Genomic DNA, 19,161 nt, shown 5'->3' on the forward strand with positions numbered 1-19,161 from the left:
CGTTTGGAATAATGTGACATTCAGGTCGATTCAAATATTTGACCCACTTCTGATAATTTTGTTTGATGTGTCGCAAGCCAAATTCAAGTTTGGCAAAAATGCGTAAGTGAACTATTAGACTATAAAAATACTAAAATAGTACGTGTAAACTAATGCACATTTTAATCTATTTAATCATAGTCATCATAAACTATGACATGATAAAAACAAAGAAAGAAATTAGAGGTCAACATTCTACCCAAACATAATCGTAAGTCAACGGGAAAGAGCTAATGGCTTTGAAATATGATCAAAATTAAAGAACCGACAAGATCGTGATTGATGAATGAGTTATGTGGCCATGTTCGGTCTTTACAGCTTTTTCCAGTTTCTCTTCACACACATCCATTTTCCATTTATTACATTGAATTTATATTATTACATTGAGTTATAATATATAAATCGTATATATATTTCCAAAATATTAGTAACAAAAAGTCGTAACGCATTACAACTATTTTTCCTCGTCATGCTTTAGGGGTTGAGAATATTATGAGTTTTTTGCTTTGGAAGAAAACAAAATTTAGGTAAACATTGTTGTTTTATAATGTCTTCGACCATTAGTGGCCAGTACATTATATGGCAAGCTACAACTTCCAAAACGTATAGAATTTTTCAAACAGGCTTCGACATCTACCTGCTATATATACTTAGAATATGTCATGTATAAAGCCGAATATGCTATATGCATGGTGATATATTACTTGTTAGAGGCGTAGAGCATATTCGTTCATTCACAGTTAAACTGCTTTTTCACAACTATTAAATGTTAATATGTCATAGTGCATATCGAAGAAAATGTTTTCTATGCAAGTATATACATGTGCAACAAAAACAATATATTTGGTCTCTTTGGTACGACTCGTTGCAACTGAGGAAGAGTACGAGCCGATATGTTTGACGAAATTTTGCTTAGTCAGTGTAACAAAAAAAAAACAGATTTATGTTTTGTTCTTTTGCTTTTAGAAATTAGAACTGGTATTTCATCAAATATTATAATCCATTTTGACATAGTTTAATATTATCTATGTAGCTGTTCACTTAAAATAGTCATTTTAATATAATTTAAACATCACATAATTTTTTGATAAAACATATTTTTCTAACTTTCTCATCAGCTTTAACCTAATCCCAAGCCTAATTAAACAAGCCATATGCAGGTTTTTTGTGAGCCATGTTTTCACAAAATCAATTAATTCTCAATATACATCGACAAATCAATCTTATGATCTTTTCCATGTTCAAAGTTTTAGCCGGAGCTCCCAAATTAACCGAACTTTCCTTTTTTTTTTTTTTTTTTTGAATACCAGGAAGTTCTGGGCCGAAACTCGTAATCCCTCAGGCCCGAAACTACATCATGTAATATTAGTTTTGTCACAAACGTCAATCGAACCGGCGACCTCTAAGCTTCGCTTAGGGTCTTATACCAATTGAGCTAACGACACTTGGTATTTTAACCGAACTTTCGACATACACAAATAATTATATTTGTTTCACAAAATTTAAGTATATTATAAAATATAAGACAAAAACAAAATCAAGTTCATCAAACTTGAAGAGAGAAGAGAGGAGGAAGATCAGAGATAGTTCGAGAAGAAGAAGATGAAGAAGAAGAACACAAGAAACGTTTAAAAGATTTGAGGAAACGAGTGATAAGATTATTGCATATACAAGTGTTGGTCTTCCTCAGCTTCCTGAGCTTCTTACCAATTCTCATTCTTATCCCAACCACTCTGATCATAATCAACGGTCCAGATGATCTCCTCCTCTGTTGATGCTGTCTGGTCTTGCTATCGGCTCGTTCTAAAACCTTTTGAATTAGAAATTGAGCTCGTCTGTGAATTAGCTCTTGAGGGTCTTCTTTCTCCATCTTTGTGTACTCGTATGGACTATTCTTCACCATTAATGCCATTGATTCTATCTTCTTTTTTTGAGTTCTTATTCTATATATTGTAGTATGAAGAAAGATTGAGTAAGCTAATAACATGAAGCAGAAGTATATATATAGTGAAAGATGGGCAGAGAAAGAGAGACACCATGTGAGGATTATTAATTAGGTATATGAATAATATTAATGTGTGTACATACATGTGGATTAATGATAAAATTATTTTCCAGTTGGTTTGCCAAGACTATATTATCTTACACACGAAGAGTGTGATCGGTAGTTTTTAGAGTGAATATACTTGGACAAAAATTGAGATATTGGCTTGAAAAAAACATCCACAAGGGTAAAAATGTTTATTTTACTATTTTAGATTGAAAAATTTATAGTTTATTTATTACAAATATTTCAACATATTGGAATTAAGATGATGATTTATAACGTTTACAACAAACATATCTATTTTTTATGAATGGAAGATTCAATTTGCAACATATATGAATAATCATGATAACCTTTCAACTTGCAGAAGAGTTTCTGAATTAAAATATATAATATATATATTCTCAATAAAAAATCTCTAAAATATCAATTGACTCTATTTCCAATAAATAGAAGGAGAGAGAAAAGAAATATATTTTTAATTTTTTTGTTTTATCTTGATTAGTATAACTTGAACCAAAGTTGAAGTAATTAGTTTTTAGTTTCTTTTTCTATTCTAAAAGCATATTCAATGTTTATCTCTATTTTTTTCTTTATTTTAGATATTATTTTATTTGAGAGGCACTTTGTTCCAAAAAATAGACTAATCTCTATTTATGTTTTCTATTTTAGAGAAATACATTAGAGTAAAATCAACTCAATTTCCTCTAAAATAAAAGAAAAATTAAGGTGTGCATTAGAGATGGTCTAAATTTCTAATTATGTTAAACAATAAGACCATTAATTTGATATGTTTTATCAAGATTAAAACATATTTAGAGGCGGCCATCACATGAAAGACTTAAATTTAGCTTTGACTTCAAATGATTATATAATCATCATTATTGACCCTTTAATTTGATATTAGTTAATTTTATGTCAAGTTTGCTTTGTTTTTTGGCCTTTAACTTTTGGTGGTATTTATGTGGCAATACTTGCATGCATGAGCTCTTTTTCTAAAGTATCCGATGATGGACGCAACATGATAAAGAATCTCTTACGTAATAGTAGTACGAGTAATTTATTAATCATGTATTGATTGTTTAATCGTCTTCAACGTTCGATAATGATTAACTAGTCAACCATGTATATTTCCAAACATTTACCATTGTAAAAACTTATTTATACTACTCTTTCTGTTTCTTTTTCTGATAAATTTTAAATTACCCTTTACTTCTTCAAATCGTATGCATGTTTTGAGATTTTAGATTTCCACACATTTTAAGAAATCAATTGCAATACCAAATCAAATCTAGTAACACATGTGTTATGCATAAAAACATGAACATTATAGAAAACTGAAAATATTGGTCACTACTAACCAAGTGAATTTCTAGTTATTTTGGGAAAAAAAAACTCAAGTCTTATGAAATAGAGAGAAATGATCCATGTTTACATTAATCATAAGCTCTGAAGAAATAAGTTCGAAATCCTACCGTGGTTGATATTTTTTTGTAAGTTAATGAGAATTTTTTTGGTTGCGAGGAAGCTGTAAGCTGTACGTCTAAGGTTTTGAGGCTTGACTTGGATTGTAAAGCTCGTGGCAACTAAGTGACCAAATCTTACTCGAATAAGCTTTTTGACGATCGACGCTTGTTTAAGATGATATCTCCTCGTTATTTCCTAGTCGATTGATGCTTGTTTGTTACTTTTGTTATGTTGTTGTGTTTGTTTGTCTAATTTCGTAGATCTTTTTAGTATTTTCTGCTACAACTGAATCATTGTAACTTCTATCAAAATTTGAAAATGGTTTAAATTTAATCTTTTACCAAAAAGTAAAATAATAATAAGTTTGAAATGTTTCCTTTTTGTAAATTAATTGTTTTTGATTAATTCAAAAAAAGACTTTTAAAATATAAGAAATTTTTTCATCCAAATAGATAGAAATAACATATTAGTTATCTCATATCATATATTTCTCTCAAATGTTCATCGTATTCATTTGTAGTGACAACCATTTGCATCCTATAAACCCCAAAAAATAAATCATTCGTCAGGCCCAATCATGTCAAAATTAAAATACTTGAAAAATACACAATCCTATATCATAGCTGACGCATTTATTTCATACGGCATGCCGGCAAAAACGTCAACAGAAATTAAATAAAAAGAAAAGACAAAATTTCCACCGGCAATAAGCTTTGAAAATTATTTCATATAGTACTAATAATAATAACCAAAAATAATGCTGATATGAATGAAAAAACAAAGAAACGGTGTCATAATGATGGGACAAGCAGAGTTGAGATCTGTGTGAGTGAGTGATTACCTGAAAAGTCAACTCACCGGCTTAAGAACTCGGCTTTTGCCAGCTCTCTCTTTTTAAGCCTTCTTTAATCAATCATGAAACGATCCTCTTGTGTAGTTGCAATAAGTTGCTATTTTTCTATTGAATTTTGTATTACAAAACTAATTCAACAATTATTTACAACTAATTTCCTCAAAAGAGCTATTATTCAGACCAGTTTGTATATAGTGTCAATAGAAATAAGTGTGGAGTTCTTTACAGAATCCAATTAAATCCTGAACTATTTTAAAAATTGTCTCTAAAAAATGACTTGACATACTAACAACAAAAAGTATTTTAAGGTAGAGATTCAAATTCGTCAAAAGTAACCACCGATGGGAGATTTAATTGGGACTCTAGTCACTGAAAGTCGAATCTGGAGATCAAGACGGCGAAGAAATTGGTTTCAAGAGGTTAGGGTTTGATTAAGAGAGAATTGCTAAAAAAGAAGAAATAGGTTAGTTTTTTTTGTAGTTTCTCAAACATAATAAGAGTACTTTTGTCATTTACCAGATATAACGCGTTTGACGCTGACTTTCATTAGCATCTACAATTGTTAGCCGCAGGATGCTGAGTTTGCTGCAGCTACTTGCGTCAACCAAACGAACATACATACTCAGTTACGTTTGCCACCGCCACAACAACATGTGATGACCAAACGAACACGCTAATTATACACGACAAGGATCCTCTTATTCTTCTTGCGAGTCATGATCCCTTTTACAAATTTATAAACCTTGTGATATTATCTTCACTAATATAAAACTTCATATGGGTTGCACAAGTTTGCAAATATTTCTAGCTTTCGACCAAAAGCCCAAAATAATCTACCCCTCTGCCAAACAAAGTCTTCCAAAATTTTCTTATTTGCTTCCCATTAGACCATTTGTAGCTATATGCATTAGGTTCTTTTGAAAGAGAAAGAAAAATAAGAGAACTGCATCATGTTAGTCTTGATATCTATTCAATTATCGTACCCTAAATTTAAAATATTTCTTACCAAAAAATAAAAATTTTGGAACGAAAAGCGAGAAAAAACTCGGCTTTTACGAAAAACAAATATCTGATGACAAAAAAACAACAAAATACAAATATCTTTCAAATTGGTAAGCAAACTCTTTAACAATTACTAATCCGAGTTAGTTTGTTTTCATATGTCATATCAACAAAATCCATCCTACATACCTCAGATTTTTAGAAAACCGAATCCGGATTTTTGTAGTCTACAACTTAAAGACACTATTGAATCTACACCATATAAGTATAGTGAACTGTAACATTAATAAACATGTTCACCTAAAAAAGAAAAGAAAAGAAAAGAAAGTAAATTATCAACAATAATGAATACTTGTTTTCTTAAACGGGCCTAAGTAACAAGAAAAGCCCAATACGTGAAACATAAGTATATTCACTAGGCTATAAGCCCATAAAACATATGTTGAATAGACTCACGAGTCACAAGTCCCCAAGTCTCAACAGACGGTGGATGATGCTCCGAGTCTGACTCCGGAGAAGAAAAAGTATATGTGTGGGATTGGTAGTTGCCACGTGAGTACGTGACCCTGCGTGGTAGTTGGCTATTGATTAGTATTTGTTTTGATGTCCCCAGTCCCCACTTTTGTTACTGAGCTCGACGTTTTCTTTCTTAGTAAATAATTGATTCCAACCTAAAGCGTTGTCTAAGATGACTTTAGTTTTTATAATATTGTCGAAAACGAAAATATGTTTTTTATAAAATGCATGTTTGTTACTAGCATAGCTCATATACATTATGGTCCGCAGTAAAACAAGATTCTGTTTACTCTACTTGAATTTCAACCATTTCTCATGTTGAAAGTTACTTACTTGAACTTGGACATTGAACATATATAGATGAATATCCAAAACTTAACACACCAATGATTTTAGAATTTCATGTGTCTCTCTTATTGCATTATTTAAGAAAATTTGCCACTTATGATATGAACTAACACCAGTACTAATTCCCCAAACATATTTATTAACCAATTATTTTCACGCATTTATTTGAAGATTCGAATTATGATTTTTGTCTTTTCTTTTGAGTAAGTTTTTTTTTTTTTTTTTGAACAAAGAGTAAGTAATACTTAAAAACAATTCCATGTCCATAAAATTTTACTTTATCAAAAAAGAATACTATTACCATAAAAGAGGTAACACAATCTGTGTTTTAAGTTCCACTACTTCAGGAGACCAACAATCTTCCAAACTCAAATACAAAAAGGTTTGAGACTTTTTCCAAGATTTGTCTCTTCTTTCTTTATTCTACCTCTAAAACAAAAATCCTAATCGAGTTCTCTATAATATTCAATAAAGATTATAATTCTTCTTTTATCTTTTGATAAAACTTGTGCTTTCATGTGATTGTGTTTCACTTTGATTTATAATCTCAGATTCCAAAAATGGCGGAAGAATCTTTATTACCATCTCATACAGAAGATGTATCAGCTTCTCCTAATAAATCTTCATCACTTCTGTCTGAAATATCAAATGCTTCCACGAGACCTTTTGTTCTTGCTTTCACTGTTGGTTCTTGTGGTGCCTTGAGCTTTGGATGCATTGTGAGTTCCTAAGTTCCATTTTTTTGTAATCCTTCAATGTTATTTTAACTTTTCAGATCAACATCAAAATTAGGTTCAATTTTCATCAACCAAATAATATTTTTCATGTATATATAGGTTGGATATACAGCTCCTACACAGTCCAGTATCATGAAAGACTTGAATCTATCCATAGCTGATGCAAGTTCAATTATTATTTGAGCTCTTTCGGTCTATTCCGGTTCTTTGTTTCCGGTTCGATCGGTTTTGTTCTTGGTTCAACTAATTTTTCAATTATTGTTCTTTTTTTTGTCTTTTTCAGTTTTCATTTTTTGGATCGATATTGACAGTGGGGCTAATCCTTGGAGCATTAATTTGTGGGAAATTGGCAGATTTGGTTGGTCGTGTCTATGTAAGTTTTTCCACTTTAAGAAAATTACTAGCACTAAATTTACGAATTTTAACTATACAATTATGGATGTAACCACCATTTTAAATTAATCTTGAACCAGACGATATGGATTACAAACATTCTTGTTTTAATCGGCTGGTTAGCTATTGCATTTGCCAAGGTTTGCGAGTTTCTTATTTTATGTTATGTTTCCATAATGAAATGTTGATTAACTCGAAAAGTGAATATAATTCTTTAAATATCTTCTTATTCTTTTTTTCTGTATTTTTTTGTTTTGTTACAAAGGATGTTCGGCTACTCGATCTTGGAAGGTTATTGCAAGGGATCTCGGTCGGAATTAGCTCATATTTGGTATGAAAAATGATTATAAAATATAAATAGAGGTCTTTAATCAAGAGAAATGCCTTGAATGTAGGTTGAGGATTAATATTTCTAAAATTTAGTTTAATAAGGTTATACACATCATTTAAGACCTTATCCTAAACTTAAAGGAACCATATATACTTCAACTAAGTTGTGTTATTTTTGGAAATCTAAGATTTTTATGGTAATTTGGAACACAAAGCACAAAATGTGTAATAATTTAATCCTTTCAGTCAAAGAAAAAAAAATTCTTTTAATAAATTTTTCGTTTATATTCTCTGATATTTTGATTCAATGGTGCGTATACATTCAACATATTTGATAGATTTGGGCTTTAACTCAGCTTCTAACTCGAAACCAATTGGCAATGAATAGAGTGACCCTAACCTTTTATATATCACTAGATATTTCCTCTAACTTCGGATGTGAGACTTTCTCTCATTAACAGTATTAATTTACTTGTAAATGTACTTTTTTAGTTTCAGATCGATGTGATAATTTGGTAAATTCAATGTGTTCTATAAACTTTGAGATTTGAATTTATTGAAAATGAAATTTCATATTAGATTCTGGTATTGATTAATCACAGGGACCTATTTACATTAGCGAGTTAGCACCAAGAAATTTGCGAGGAGCTGCTTCTTCGTTGATGCAGGTAAACTAAGAGAAGCAGAATCCTTGAAAACTATTACAAAAATATAACATAATTACATAACTATAAGTTTTAAATGTTCTACAGTTATTTGTCGGTGTGGGTCTATCGGCCTTTTATGCTCTCGGAACAGCCGTTGCTTGGCGCAGTTTAGCCATTTTAGGCATGTAAAGGAGATTGATTCATATCAATGCATGCACCAATGGATCAAAAATTCTTGTTTCATTCGAAGAGAAATATATATATTGTACTAATGATTTTGTGTTTTGTCTTTGGACAGGATCTATACCTTCTCTAGTGGTTCTGCCTCTTCTTTTCTTCATCCCCGAATCTCCTAGATGGCTAGTAAGCACTCGTTTATATTATCCATTTTCATCAATTTGTTTGGTCAAAATACATTTGCATTTACGCTTATGTTTACGTACGTGTTAAGTTTCATGGGATTTCATTGTCTCTTATACACTACAATAGGTCCCGTTAAACTTCAATTAATGTAAGGATCGAAACATTGCATTTTAAATTCTTGGTCTTACCTTCTAAGAAAACATGTATTACCTTCTTGGTCTTCTTTTCTAAATGAGGGATCATCTCAATGTTCTTTTTTTTTTAATATCTGGATTCTAGAAGTTCAAACACAAAGACCCTACATATCCTAGAGGCAGAATCCACACCAAGTTAAATTCATCTCCTTTGGAGAAGAGATCCCTCCCAACGTACCTCGAACCTAACACCTCTACTTGGAAAATTTACCACTGGGCCAACAGCTCGTTGGTCATCTAAGTGTTTTACCTTATAAGAAAACAAAATTTTAGTGTTTATACCAATTGTCTTTTGGAAAATATAACAATCAAAGCTGATAAGACTAGAACCTTACTGAACTATGATGGTCATCTAAACTCTTGGTTCCAAATGTACACGATTAAAAACAACCAGATCCTGTTTGTTTAGCCTAAGTCTCTTCCGTTCATCTCCAACCCATAAAATACGATTAAAGTTACCAAAGGCTAGCTTATCAATGATTTGATCATTGATGAATTTTGTTTGTAGGCTAAAGTTGGGAGGGAAAAGGAGGTTGAAGGGGTTTTATTAAGCTTGCGAGGAGCAAAATCTGATGTATCAGATGAAGCAGCAACGATATTAGTAAGGATATATAAATATACATGCATTATAATAGTCATATGATCAACATATATATTTACATTGATTTCCCAAATTTTTGATGATCATCAGGAATATACAAAACATGTCGAACAACAAGACATCGATAGCCGCGGTTTCTTCAAGTTGTTCCAGCGAAAATACGCGTTGCCACTAACTGTAAGTAACTTTTCAAAAAGAGGTAACAACATAAAATTGAAAACATTATTATCTTTGCATTTTCTTAATTATTCAACCCTTTTGTTTTACACAGATTGGAGTTGTCCTTATATCTATGCCTCAGCTTGGAGGTCTTAATGGTTATACTTTTTACACCGATACCATTTTCACCTCTACCGGTAAATAATAACCCCATTCTTCTTCTTTGATATTTCTTCATCAAACGGTCAATCATTATCTGATTGAATGATCAGGTGTATCAAGTGACATTGGATTCATATTGACATCTATTGTTCAGGTTTTACTAATATAAGATCATAAAGCATGACTATTATTCATAAGTTTATTTTTCCTATAACAATCTATCATCATTCTTGTAGATGACTGGAGGCGTTTTAGGTGTTTTGCTTGTGGATATATCCGGAAGACGTTCTCTCCTACTGGTAAACGAAATTTAAAACTCGAAAAACCGAAAGTGTATAAATAATCGAATCGATAAGTTATTTGAAATTATTTGTTTTGAAGAAGATTAAAGAGAAGATTTTTTGAGTGATTGTAGTTTTCTCAAGCTGGAATGTTCTTGGGTTGTCTAGCAACAGCCATTTCATTCTTCTTGCAGGCATGTTTACTAGTCTACTAAACCGGTGGTTTGGTTTCAATTTTGAAAAACCGGAATGTAATCTTTTTTGGGTTTCTTACTCTACAGAAGAACAATTGCTGGGAAACAGGAACACCAATAATGGCTCTCATTAGTGTTATGGTAATTAATAATCTATCATCACAATAAATAGATATATTCAAAAGACCATTATTTAAACAATGCCAAAACTGTAACATGGTGTTTTGTGTATTTTATCATATTAGGTGTATTTTGGATCATACGGATTAGGCATGGGACCAATACCATGGATCATAGCATCAGAGGTTGATTAATCAATTTTAAAAAACTAACCCACTAACTAAATGTTAAATCATTATAACGTTACTATTATTTTTATTAGATTTACCCTGTAGACGTGAAAGGAGCAGCAGGAACAGTGTGTAACTTGGTCACCTCTATAAGCTCATGGCTCGTTACTTACTCCTTCAATTTTTTGCTTCAATGGAGTTCTACAGGTAATTAATCTTTAATACTCCCTCTGTTCCAAACTGATTAATTTTTTAGAAAAAAAAATATTTTTAAAAGATTGATATTTTAAGTTTTTCATACAATATTTATTGATTAGTATTGATGAATTGTAATTTAAAAAAAATTAATTAATTATCATTGGTTTAAAGTTATAGAAAACTGTAAAACACAAAAAATAATATATTTATATTCAACATTTAATATATTTTCTTAATATGTGTGTCTTTTCTACAAAATCAAACTTTAAGAAACATAAAGAATATATTTTTATTATATACAAAAAGGTTTTAACTATCATAAAGAAATATTTGAGAAAAAAAACTATAAAAAACAAATGATTTATTCCATAACATTATTGCAGGAACGTTTATGATGTTTGCCACTGTGATGGGTCTTGGATTTGTGTTCACAGCCAAGCTTGTTCCAGAGACCAAAGGCAAATCTTTAGAAGAAATTCAATCTGCTTTTACTGATTCTACTTCTGAAGATTCTACAATTTTCTAAGAGATAAAATAAAATTACCTTCAAACTTTAATTTCAGATCTCTTTATATTTCATGGGGTTTGTCTTTCTTTTTTCCATCGTATTTTTACGATTGGGTCATTGGCCTATAAATATTTATTAAATTGGTCCCTGAAAGGGATCTACAGTTCAACTGAAAAGCTTGGTTAAGGCATATATTATGATATATATCATGTTTATATGTTTTCGACGCAACAACAATATACAACCTGATAACCATAAAATTACAAAATCTTAATAGCATCTCTAATGATTGTCTCTATTTTTTCATTTAAATATAGAGAAAAAAGTTAAAAAAAAATTATTTTTACACTAATAGTTTTTGAAAAATAGAGATCTCTATTTGTTACAAAATTTTTTTTAGAAAAAGTAGAGATATCTATTTTTGAGATAAAAATAAATATGAATTACAGTGAAATAAAAACAAAATTAAAATATAAAAATAAAAATAGAGATGAGTTGGAGATACTCTAATTATAAAAAAAAAACAAATAGAATTGATGGAAAATGAGATCTTATGACGTGAAATGCTTGTTTACACATGTCTACAGCTTTTACGTAAGCGCATTTACTTGCATTTAAGATTGAAAAATATTTGAGAACCTTATATTCACCTCCTTTATTTTAGCCAATTAAAATCTGAAACCTAATAATAATAAAAAGAATTTTATTTAATTATAAAATCTAAGTTGCCACTAAAATGAAATTATGTATCGGTTTGGATTTATTAGAAAAAGTCAAGGTTTAAATTTTATGATTAAACGAGGTTAAATATCGGTTTGAGTTTGGAAAGTGCGATTAGAGTTTAGATTTGATGATTAAACGGGTTAAATATTAGTTTAAATTTATAAACAGATTTAGATTTTATAATTAAACGAGGTTAAATGTCAGTTTGGGTTTAGAAAATACGATTAGGATTTAGTTTTTTACGATTAAATAAGTTTTTAAATGGCGATTTAGGTTTACAAAGGAGAATTAGGGTTTAGATTTTGTAATTAAACGAAATTATATATTAGCTTGGATTTATAATTATAGGTTTAATTTATTATGTAATTTAAATAAGATTTAACATTGCATGTTTTTATTGGTTAATACAAAAGGAGCTGAATAAATGGGTGAACTCAAGTTTAATTCTTTAAGATTTCACATGTTTTAAATGAGTGAAAATCCAGACCAACAAATAAAAATATAGATGATTCGATTTTCAGAAGTTGGTAACAAACTTGCACGATCTAAGTGAATCCAAAACAATAGATAAAATATGGTTTTTAATAAAAACAATTAAAATAAAATATAATTATAGTTATAATTTAATTACCTATGTTAATTTTTTATATGTTTTCTTAGAACTAATATTATATGTCCACGAGAAAGAAACAAAAGCAAACACAATTTGTGTTTAGTTTTCAGTTCCGCTATTTTTGCAGTTTTTGCTCCACGAGACCAACAATCTTCCAAACTCGAAAAGGTTTGAGCATTTTCCTGAAGCAAATTTGATTCATAATCACAGATTTCTGAAAAATGGCAGAAGAAGGTTTATTATTACCAGCTTCTTCTACTTCTTCTTCTTCTTCACTTTTGTCTGAAATATCAAATGCATGCACGAGACCTTTTGTTCTTGCTTTCATTGTCGGTTCTTGCGGCGCCTTTGCCTTTGGATGCATTGTGAGTTTCCTAATGCGTTCTTGCATGTTTAATTTTTTATTAAACCTAATTAAAATGTTACTATTTGATTCTTTATGTTCACAGATTGGATATTCGGCTCCGACACAAACAAGTATCATGAAAGACTTGAATCTCTCCATAGCTGATGCAAGTTCAATCACTTTTTTATTTTTTTGTTGCTCTTACGGTTTATTCCGGTTTATTTCTGGTTCGATATGATCTTGGTTTTCTTTTCTTTGCTCAGTATTCACTATTTGGATCGATATTGACGGTGGGGTTAATCCTTGGAGCATTAATCTGTGGGAAGTTAACAGATTTAGTTGGTCGTGTCAAAGTAAGTTTCTTCTACTTAAGAATGATTAGTGTTTAAAACTTTCTTATAACGAATTGGATATGATTATACAATTATGGTTATTAATCATCTTTATGTGATTATTCTCTTTCTAACTAAGACTATATGGATCACAAACATCCTCTTTGTAATCGGATGGTTCGCTATTGCATTTGCCAAGGTTTGTTTCTTTCTGAGTTCTTTCTATAATGGTTTAGATTGTACTGTTTTTAAGTCGATATATTATTATAGTTCCTCAACTGTATCTTATTACTATTTTTGTTCTTTGACTTTTTGGTTACAAAGGGTGTTTGGCTGCTTGATCTCGGAAGGTTACTACAAGGGATCTCGATCGGAATTAGCGTATATTTGGTATGAGTGAATACTAAAACTAGAAGGGTTTGGTATTTTTTCTTATTTATGGTGTGACTTTTTGATTTAGAGGTAGCTAGTTGGTAATGTAGTTATGTAGCATTGAAACTTATTTGATATCTTGTAACTTGTAAGTTTTATGTTCAGATATATTTAGTTCTCTTTTGTAACAAATCTTATGATCTGATAATTATTAATTACAGGGACCAGTTTACATCACCGAGATAGCACCAAGAAACTTGCGAGGAGCTGCTTCTTCCTTCGCGCAGGTAAAACTCAAGAGAACCAAAAGCTTGGAAACTATTATAAGCATTTTCCTTCACTACAAGTTTTGAATGTTTTACAGTTATTCGCCGGTGTTGGTATATCGGTCTTTTATGCACTTGGAACCATCGTTGCCTGGCGCAATTTAGCCATTTTGGGTATGTTAAAAAAGACCGATTCTTATCGATTTGCAAAAATCGAAAACTTCTCATTTCTCGAAGTACAAGAAAATGTACTAATGGTTTTTCTTTGAACAGGATGTATACCTTCTCTAATGGTTCTGCCTCTTCTTTTCTTCATCCCCGAATCTCCTAGATGGCTAGTAAGCATTTGGTTATAACAAAAAACTTTTGGTCGAATATCTTAAAATCGTAAATCAAATAAACCAAGATGAAATTTGTTGGTAGGCTAAAGTAGGAAGAGAAATGGAAGTTGAAGCAGTTTTGTTAAGCCTGCGAGGAGAAAAATCTGATGTATCAGATGAAGCAGCAGAGATATTAGTAAGGACCTTCTAATCTACTGGGTTTCGGTTTGGCATCGAGTCCAGTATAATAAACCAAATATAAACCATGAAATTTGAATTTATGGGGACCAAAGATTCGAACCTCCAATTGAGGGTGAAACTGGACTTTAACTTCTATTTTTTGTGGACTAGGATTGCGATCCGAATTCTGTATAGTTATGGTGTTATATAAAACTTATTAGGGGAGACAGGTCGTTCATCCTTTTTGATTTTTTTTATAACATAAATTTCTAAACAATTTGATGATTATCAGGAATATACAGAACATGTTAAACAACAACAAGACATCGATGACCGCGGTTTCTTCAAGCTATTTCAGCGAAAATATGCATTCTCACTTACTGTAAGTAACTATTCAAAAAGGTTAAAAAAACTTCAAAATCTAGCATTATTTTGTTTGCATTTGCTTGATTTATATATTTCATTTGGTTTATATACAGATTGGAGTTGTTCTTATAGCTTTGCCTCAGCTTGGAGGTCTTAACGGTTATTCTTTTTACACTGACTCCATTTTCATCTCTACCGGTATATAATCCTTCTTCTTCTTGTTTCTCTTTATTTGATCTAACATAATGATATGATTACTTCATCAAATGGTCCTTAAATACTATCCGATGATCCAGGTGTATCGAGTGACTTTGGATTCATATCTACATCAGTTGTTCAGGTTATAGTTATACTAATACAATACCATAGAGCATGGTTAGACAAAACTCTTTCCGTATAATATTCTATACACTTTTTGACCAATCATTTTTGTAGATGTTTGGAGGCATTTTAGGTACTGTGCTTGTTGATGTATCTGGAAGACGTACACTCCTATTGGTAAAACAAAATTTAAAACTCGTATCCGAAATCGATATGTTAATTTTGTTAGGTTTTCGAACAAAGTTTAGGAATATATTTTGAGTGATCATTGTAGGTTTCTCAAGCTGGAATGTTCTTGGGTTGTCTTACCACAGCCATTTCATTCTTCTTGAAGGCATGGTTACTATTCCATCTACTCTACTAAACCGGAAATTAATTTTGGTTTGTTATACCGGACCTTAAAATTACCGGTTATTTCGTTCTACAGGAGAATCATTGCTGGGAAACAGGAACTCCTGTCTTGGCTCTCTTTAGTGTTATGGTAATTAATAAGGGTTTTAGGATTTAGAATTTAAAATGTTTTTTAGATATAAAGTTTTAGACTATTTAAATTTGAAAATCTAAAATAATTTTCTGATTTTAATTTTCTAATTTAGTGTTGAATTTTCATAATTTTCCCGTAACAACTGTATTTTGATTTTTGATTATTTATTTTATTAGGTGTATTTTGGATCATACGGTTCTGGTATGGGATCAATACCATGGATCATAGCATCAGAGGTAAATAAATATTTAAAAAAAGTTTAAAAATATATCGCAGACATTTAAATTATGTTACACTCATTATAACAATTATGTATCGCATACATCTAGATTTTTAAATCATTAGTTCAATAACACTGAATTTCATTAGAGTTTTTAAAATCCGTGATTGAATAACATCGGATTTGTAAATTTTACACAAATAACTTAAAATACTAGATTGAATACATCCCTCTTAATGTTTTTATTTTCTTTTCAAGATTTATCCAGTAGATGTTAAGGGAGCAGCGGGAACAATGTGTAACTTGGTCAGCTCTATAAGCGCATGGCTTGTTGCTTATTCCTTCAGTTACTTGCTTCAATGGAGCTCCACAGGTAAAAATCTTTAATACAATTGAACTAAAGTTGACAAAAAGTTGATTTGGTTACAATTTCTGAATTTTGAAAAGAGAGTTGTTAACTAAAAGTCTTTGTTGCAGGAACATTTCTGATGTTTGCCACAGTGGCTGGCCTTGGATTTGTGTTCATAGCCAAGCTTGTTCCAGAGACCAAAGGCAAATCTCTAGAAGAGATTCAATCTCTTTTCACTGATTCTCCTCCTCAAGATTCTACAATTTTCTAAACTTCTCCCACAACTGTATAAGATAGAAGTATGTAAACAAAAAAAGTTTATTGCAATATAGTTTTTACGTGATTCACAAATATTAACAAACACCTTTCACAAGATTCACATGAAACTACCAAAACATTACAAAATAATACAAAGTTTTACTCAGAAGAAAAGCTTTATTGAGAAGAAGCACAAAGACCACCCCTTTTTTTTTGCTGTTCTGTAATTATGAGTTTTGTTTTAACCCACTGATCCTTCAAGCTTGATGCTCATAAGCTGGTTAACTTCAGCTCCAAACTCATCAGGTAACTTGTTGAAAACATCTCTGCAGAAACCAGAGATCATTGCCGCTAATGCTCTCTCGTGATCGATTCCTCTCTGCTGGAAATAGAATAGCTGATCTTCTCCAATCTTAGAGGTACTCGCTTCGTGCTCTACTTTCGCCGATGGATTCTTTACCTGTTATTGTTCCAGACCAACCACAAAACAAAAGTGGAAATCAATCACAAAAGAGCAAAAAACTTTACAGCTTTCTCATAGCTTATAATAAAGATTGGATCATTGGCAATTTACCTGGATGTAAGGATAGGTATTTGCAGCTGCTTTGTCTCCGATAAGCATTGAGTCGCAAGTCGAAGTATTTTTAGCACCCTCAGCTTTGGACTGCACCTGAACAAGACCACGGTAACAATTTCTCGAATGCCCGGCCGAAATTCCCTTTGAAATGATTCTACTTTTGGTATTCTTTCCTTTGTGAATCATCTTAGTCCCTGTATCAGCTTGCTGATAGTTATTAGTCAATGCCACGGAGTAAAACTCGCCAACAGAATCATCGCCTTCTAAAACCACGCTCGGGTACTTCCAAGTTATCGCAGACCCTGTCTCAACCTGAGTCCACGAGATCTTGGAACGATCCCCAGCGCAAAGACCACGCTTTGTGACAAAATTATAAATCCCACCTTTACCTTGTTCATCCCCAGCATACCAATTCTGCACCGTGGAGTACTTAATCTCAGCTCCTTTCCCACAATAGAGCTCAACCACAGCAGCATGAAGCTGATTCGTATCATAAGAAGGAGCAGTACATCCTTCTAAATACTCAACAAAACTCCCTTCCTCAGCAACAATCAAAGTCCTCTCGAACTGACCAGTCTCCATCGCGTTAATCCGGAAATAAGTCGAAATAGGCATCGGACATCTAGTGTTCTTCGGTATATAACAGAAAGACCCATCGCTGAAAACCGCAGAGTTCAAAGCAGCGTAGTAATTATCATCACTAGGCACAACTCTACCTAAATACTTCTTAATCAAATCCGGATACTCCCTAATAGCTTCAGATATCGAACAGAAGATAACACCAGACTTCTCTAAAGTCTTCCTATGAGTAGTAGCAATCGAAACACTATCGATAACCGCATCAACCGCGACATTAGCCAAACGTTTCTGCTCTGTTAAAGGAACACCTAACTTATCGAAATACTCAAGAAGCTGAGGATCAACTTCATCTAAACTATTCAAAGTTGGTTTCTTTTTAGGAGCAGAGTAATAACACATATCCTGGAAATTAATCGAAGGATATCTATTATCTGACCATTTAGGTTCTTCTAGTTTCAGAAACTTAGCATAAGCTTTGAACCTAAACTCAAGCATCCAATCTGGTTCCTCTTTCAATTTCGAAATCAAACGAATCGTCTCTTCAGATAAACCTTTAGGGATTGTGAAGGAATCGATATCTTCAACGAATCCGTACTTCTTATCGTAATCGAGATTTTGGAAATACTGTTGAAGTTTATCAGTTGAGCTAACGGTTGATGTACCTGATGATGATGATTCAGAAGCTCCGATGGGACGAGAATCGATTCCAACATCGGCTCTGAGTTTGAAGATCGGTCTCGTTGGATTTAGGGATTTGGGAGATGGGAATTTTAAGGATTCGGGTTTTGGGTGAAACCCTTTTGGTGATTTTGAGGAATCGGAAGTGGGTTGTGGAGAGAAGCTGGAGATACCGTTTGCGAGAAGAGACGCCATTGTTGTTGGTGTGGCTCTTAGGAGAAGTAAAAGAAGATTGTTTTTTTTTTTTTTTTTGGAGTCGTGTGTTAGAAAAAAAACAACGATTAGGAAAAAAATGAAGAAGAGATGAAATGTTAATATTTATGGAATTTTCTGAGCCGTAGATTGAAGATAGTCTCGTGTCAGCCACGAGACGATTTTTTTGTTGGATTTTCACTTTTCAGCTCAATTATAAACCACATACGTTTTCCACTAACTAATTATAAAAAAAAAATAACGTTGATCTCTTCTTTATTTGTTAAAAATCTCTTTTAGATATTAGATATTTTTTATACTTGGACAAAACAAACAAAGATATTAGATATTTTATAATCCGATTTACGGGTTGGTTTCTTGTTTTTGTTAATGAAAAAAAAAATTAGTTTGATCTTTTATTTCAAAAACTTAATAATATTTTATTTTAAAATTTGTTGGTTCATTCATTTCAGTTTAGTTTGGTACACTGAAATCAGTTTTAATTCTTTTTTTTTCTCATCTGAATTATATTAGAAACTAAAGTAGAATACAAGTTGAAATACATAAGCCAACAGACCAACGGAATATTTTGAGAAACTTAGCTGAAAAAAAGGAAGTAAAACCAAAAACATATATAAGGAAACATTTTAAACCAA

At 31.6% G+C, this 19,161-nt stretch overlaps 4 protein-coding genes and 1 long non-coding RNA gene across 9 annotated transcripts; 3 read left to right on the forward strand and 2 right to left on the reverse strand.

Annotated features, from left to right (window-relative positions):
* Window positions 1–1,340: 1,340 nt before the first annotated feature.
* AT4G04745 (uncharacterized protein) lies at window positions 1,341–2,170 on the reverse strand. The gene has a single exon (NM_148231.4). The coding sequence runs from the start codon at window positions 2,024–2,026 to the stop codon at window positions 1,586–1,588; it is 441 nt and encodes a 146-aa protein (NP_680597.2). The 5' UTR covers window positions 2,027–2,170; the 3' UTR covers window positions 1,341–1,585.
* A 2,889-nt stretch (window positions 2,171–5,059) lies between these two features.
* AT4G04965 lies at window positions 5,060–5,369 on the forward strand. Its single transcript, NR_141834.1, has one exon. It is a non-coding gene; the product is annotated as an other RNA (long non-coding RNA).
* Window positions 5,370–6,522: 1,153 nt separating this feature from the next.
* On the forward strand, window positions 6,523–11,545 carry AT4G04750 (Major facilitator superfamily protein). 3 transcript variants are annotated; one of them, NM_001340508.1, is made up of 19 exons: window positions 6,523–6,654; window positions 6,824–6,991; window positions 7,109–7,171; window positions 7,293–7,382; window positions 7,483–7,542; window positions 7,668–7,733; window positions 8,335–8,400; window positions 8,485–8,560; window positions 8,678–8,742; window positions 9,445–9,537; window positions 9,628–9,714; window positions 9,809–9,893; window positions 9,969–10,012; window positions 10,095–10,157; window positions 10,274–10,333; window positions 10,421–10,474; window positions 10,579–10,638; window positions 10,716–10,830; window positions 11,205–11,545. In NM_001340508.1, the coding sequence occupies exons 1-19, from the start codon at window positions 6,532–6,534 to the stop codon at window positions 11,345–11,347; spliced, it is 1,581 nt and encodes a 526-aa protein (NP_001329030.1). In that variant the 5' UTR covers window positions 6,523–6,531; the 3' UTR covers window positions 11,348–11,545. The 3 variants fall into 3 exon arrangements, with proteins under 3 accessions (NP_001329030.1, NP_001329031.1, NP_192384.2); NM_116713.3 differs by having other exon boundaries at window positions 6,536–6,654; window positions 11,205–11,513; NM_001340507.1 differs by having other exon boundaries at window positions 6,523–6,991.
* Window positions 11,546–12,752: 1,207 nt separating this feature from the next.
* On the forward strand, window positions 12,753–16,492 carry AT4G04760 (Major facilitator superfamily protein; the record flags this gene model as incomplete). Of its 3 annotated transcripts, none has more annotated exons than NM_001340510.1 (18): window positions 12,753–13,030; window positions 13,115–13,177; window positions 13,275–13,364; window positions 13,483–13,542; window positions 13,668–13,733; window positions 13,937–14,002; window positions 14,080–14,155; window positions 14,255–14,319; window positions 14,405–14,497; window positions 14,774–14,863; window positions 14,961–15,045; window positions 15,144–15,187; window positions 15,283–15,331; window positions 15,443–15,507; window positions 15,596–15,649; window positions 15,829–15,888; window positions 16,131–16,245; window positions 16,350–16,492. In NM_001340510.1, the coding sequence occupies 18 exons, from the start codon at window positions 12,887–12,889 to the stop codon at window positions 16,490–16,492; spliced, it is 1,428 nt and encodes a 475-aa protein (NP_001328170.1). The 3 variants fall into 3 exon arrangements, with proteins under 3 accessions (NP_001328170.1, NP_001328171.1, NP_001319869.1); NM_001340511.1 differs by having other exon boundaries at window positions 12,768–12,833; window positions 15,283–15,345; window positions 15,443–15,502; NM_001340509.1 differs by having other exon boundaries at window positions 12,887–13,030; window positions 15,283–15,345; window positions 15,443–15,502.
* On the reverse strand, window positions 16,409–18,622 carry ABCI8 (ATP binding cassette protein 1). Its single transcript, NM_116715.5, has 2 exons — window positions 17,054–18,622; window positions 16,409–16,939 (listed from the first exon to the last, which is right to left on the reverse strand). The coding sequence occupies exons 1-2, from the start codon at window positions 18,506–18,508 to the stop codon at window positions 16,721–16,723; spliced, it is 1,674 nt and encodes a 557-aa protein (NP_192386.1). The 5' UTR covers window positions 18,509–18,622; the 3' UTR covers window positions 16,409–16,720.
* Window positions 18,623–19,161: the final 539 nt, after the last annotated feature.

This window comes from Arabidopsis thaliana, chromosome 4, assembly GCF_000001735.4.
Source record: "Arabidopsis thaliana chromosome 4, partial sequence".
Classification (NCBI taxonomy): Eukaryota; Viridiplantae; Streptophyta; class Magnoliopsida; order Brassicales; family Brassicaceae; genus Arabidopsis; species Arabidopsis thaliana.

Excerpts from the sequence above, each read along its gene's own strand:
- AT4G04745 (NM_148231.4), bottom strand. The coding sequence starts at position 2,026 with ATGTTATTAGCTTACTCAATCTTTCTTCATACTACAATATATAGAATA.
- AT4G04750 (NM_001340508.1), top strand. The coding sequence starts at position 6,532 with ATGTCCATAAAATTTTACTTTATCAAAAAAGAATACTATTACCATAAA. Across the intron at positions 6,655-6,823 it reads CCAAACTCAAATACAAAAAG|ATTCCAAAAATGGCGGAAGA; the intron begins GTTTGAGACTTT and ends TTATAATCTCAG. Across the intron at positions 10,158-10,273 it reads GAAGACGTTCTCTCCTACTG|TTTTCTCAAGCTGGAATGTT; the intron begins GTAAACGAAATT and ends GAGTGATTGTAG.
- ABCI8 (NM_116715.5), bottom strand. The coding sequence starts at position 18,508 with ATGGCGTCTCTTCTCGCAAACGGTATCTCCAGCTTCTCTCCACAACCC. Across the intron at positions 16,940-17,053 it reads ATACCTATCCTTACATCCAG|GTAAAGAATCCATCGGCGAA; the intron begins GTAAATTGCCAA and ends GAACAATAACAG.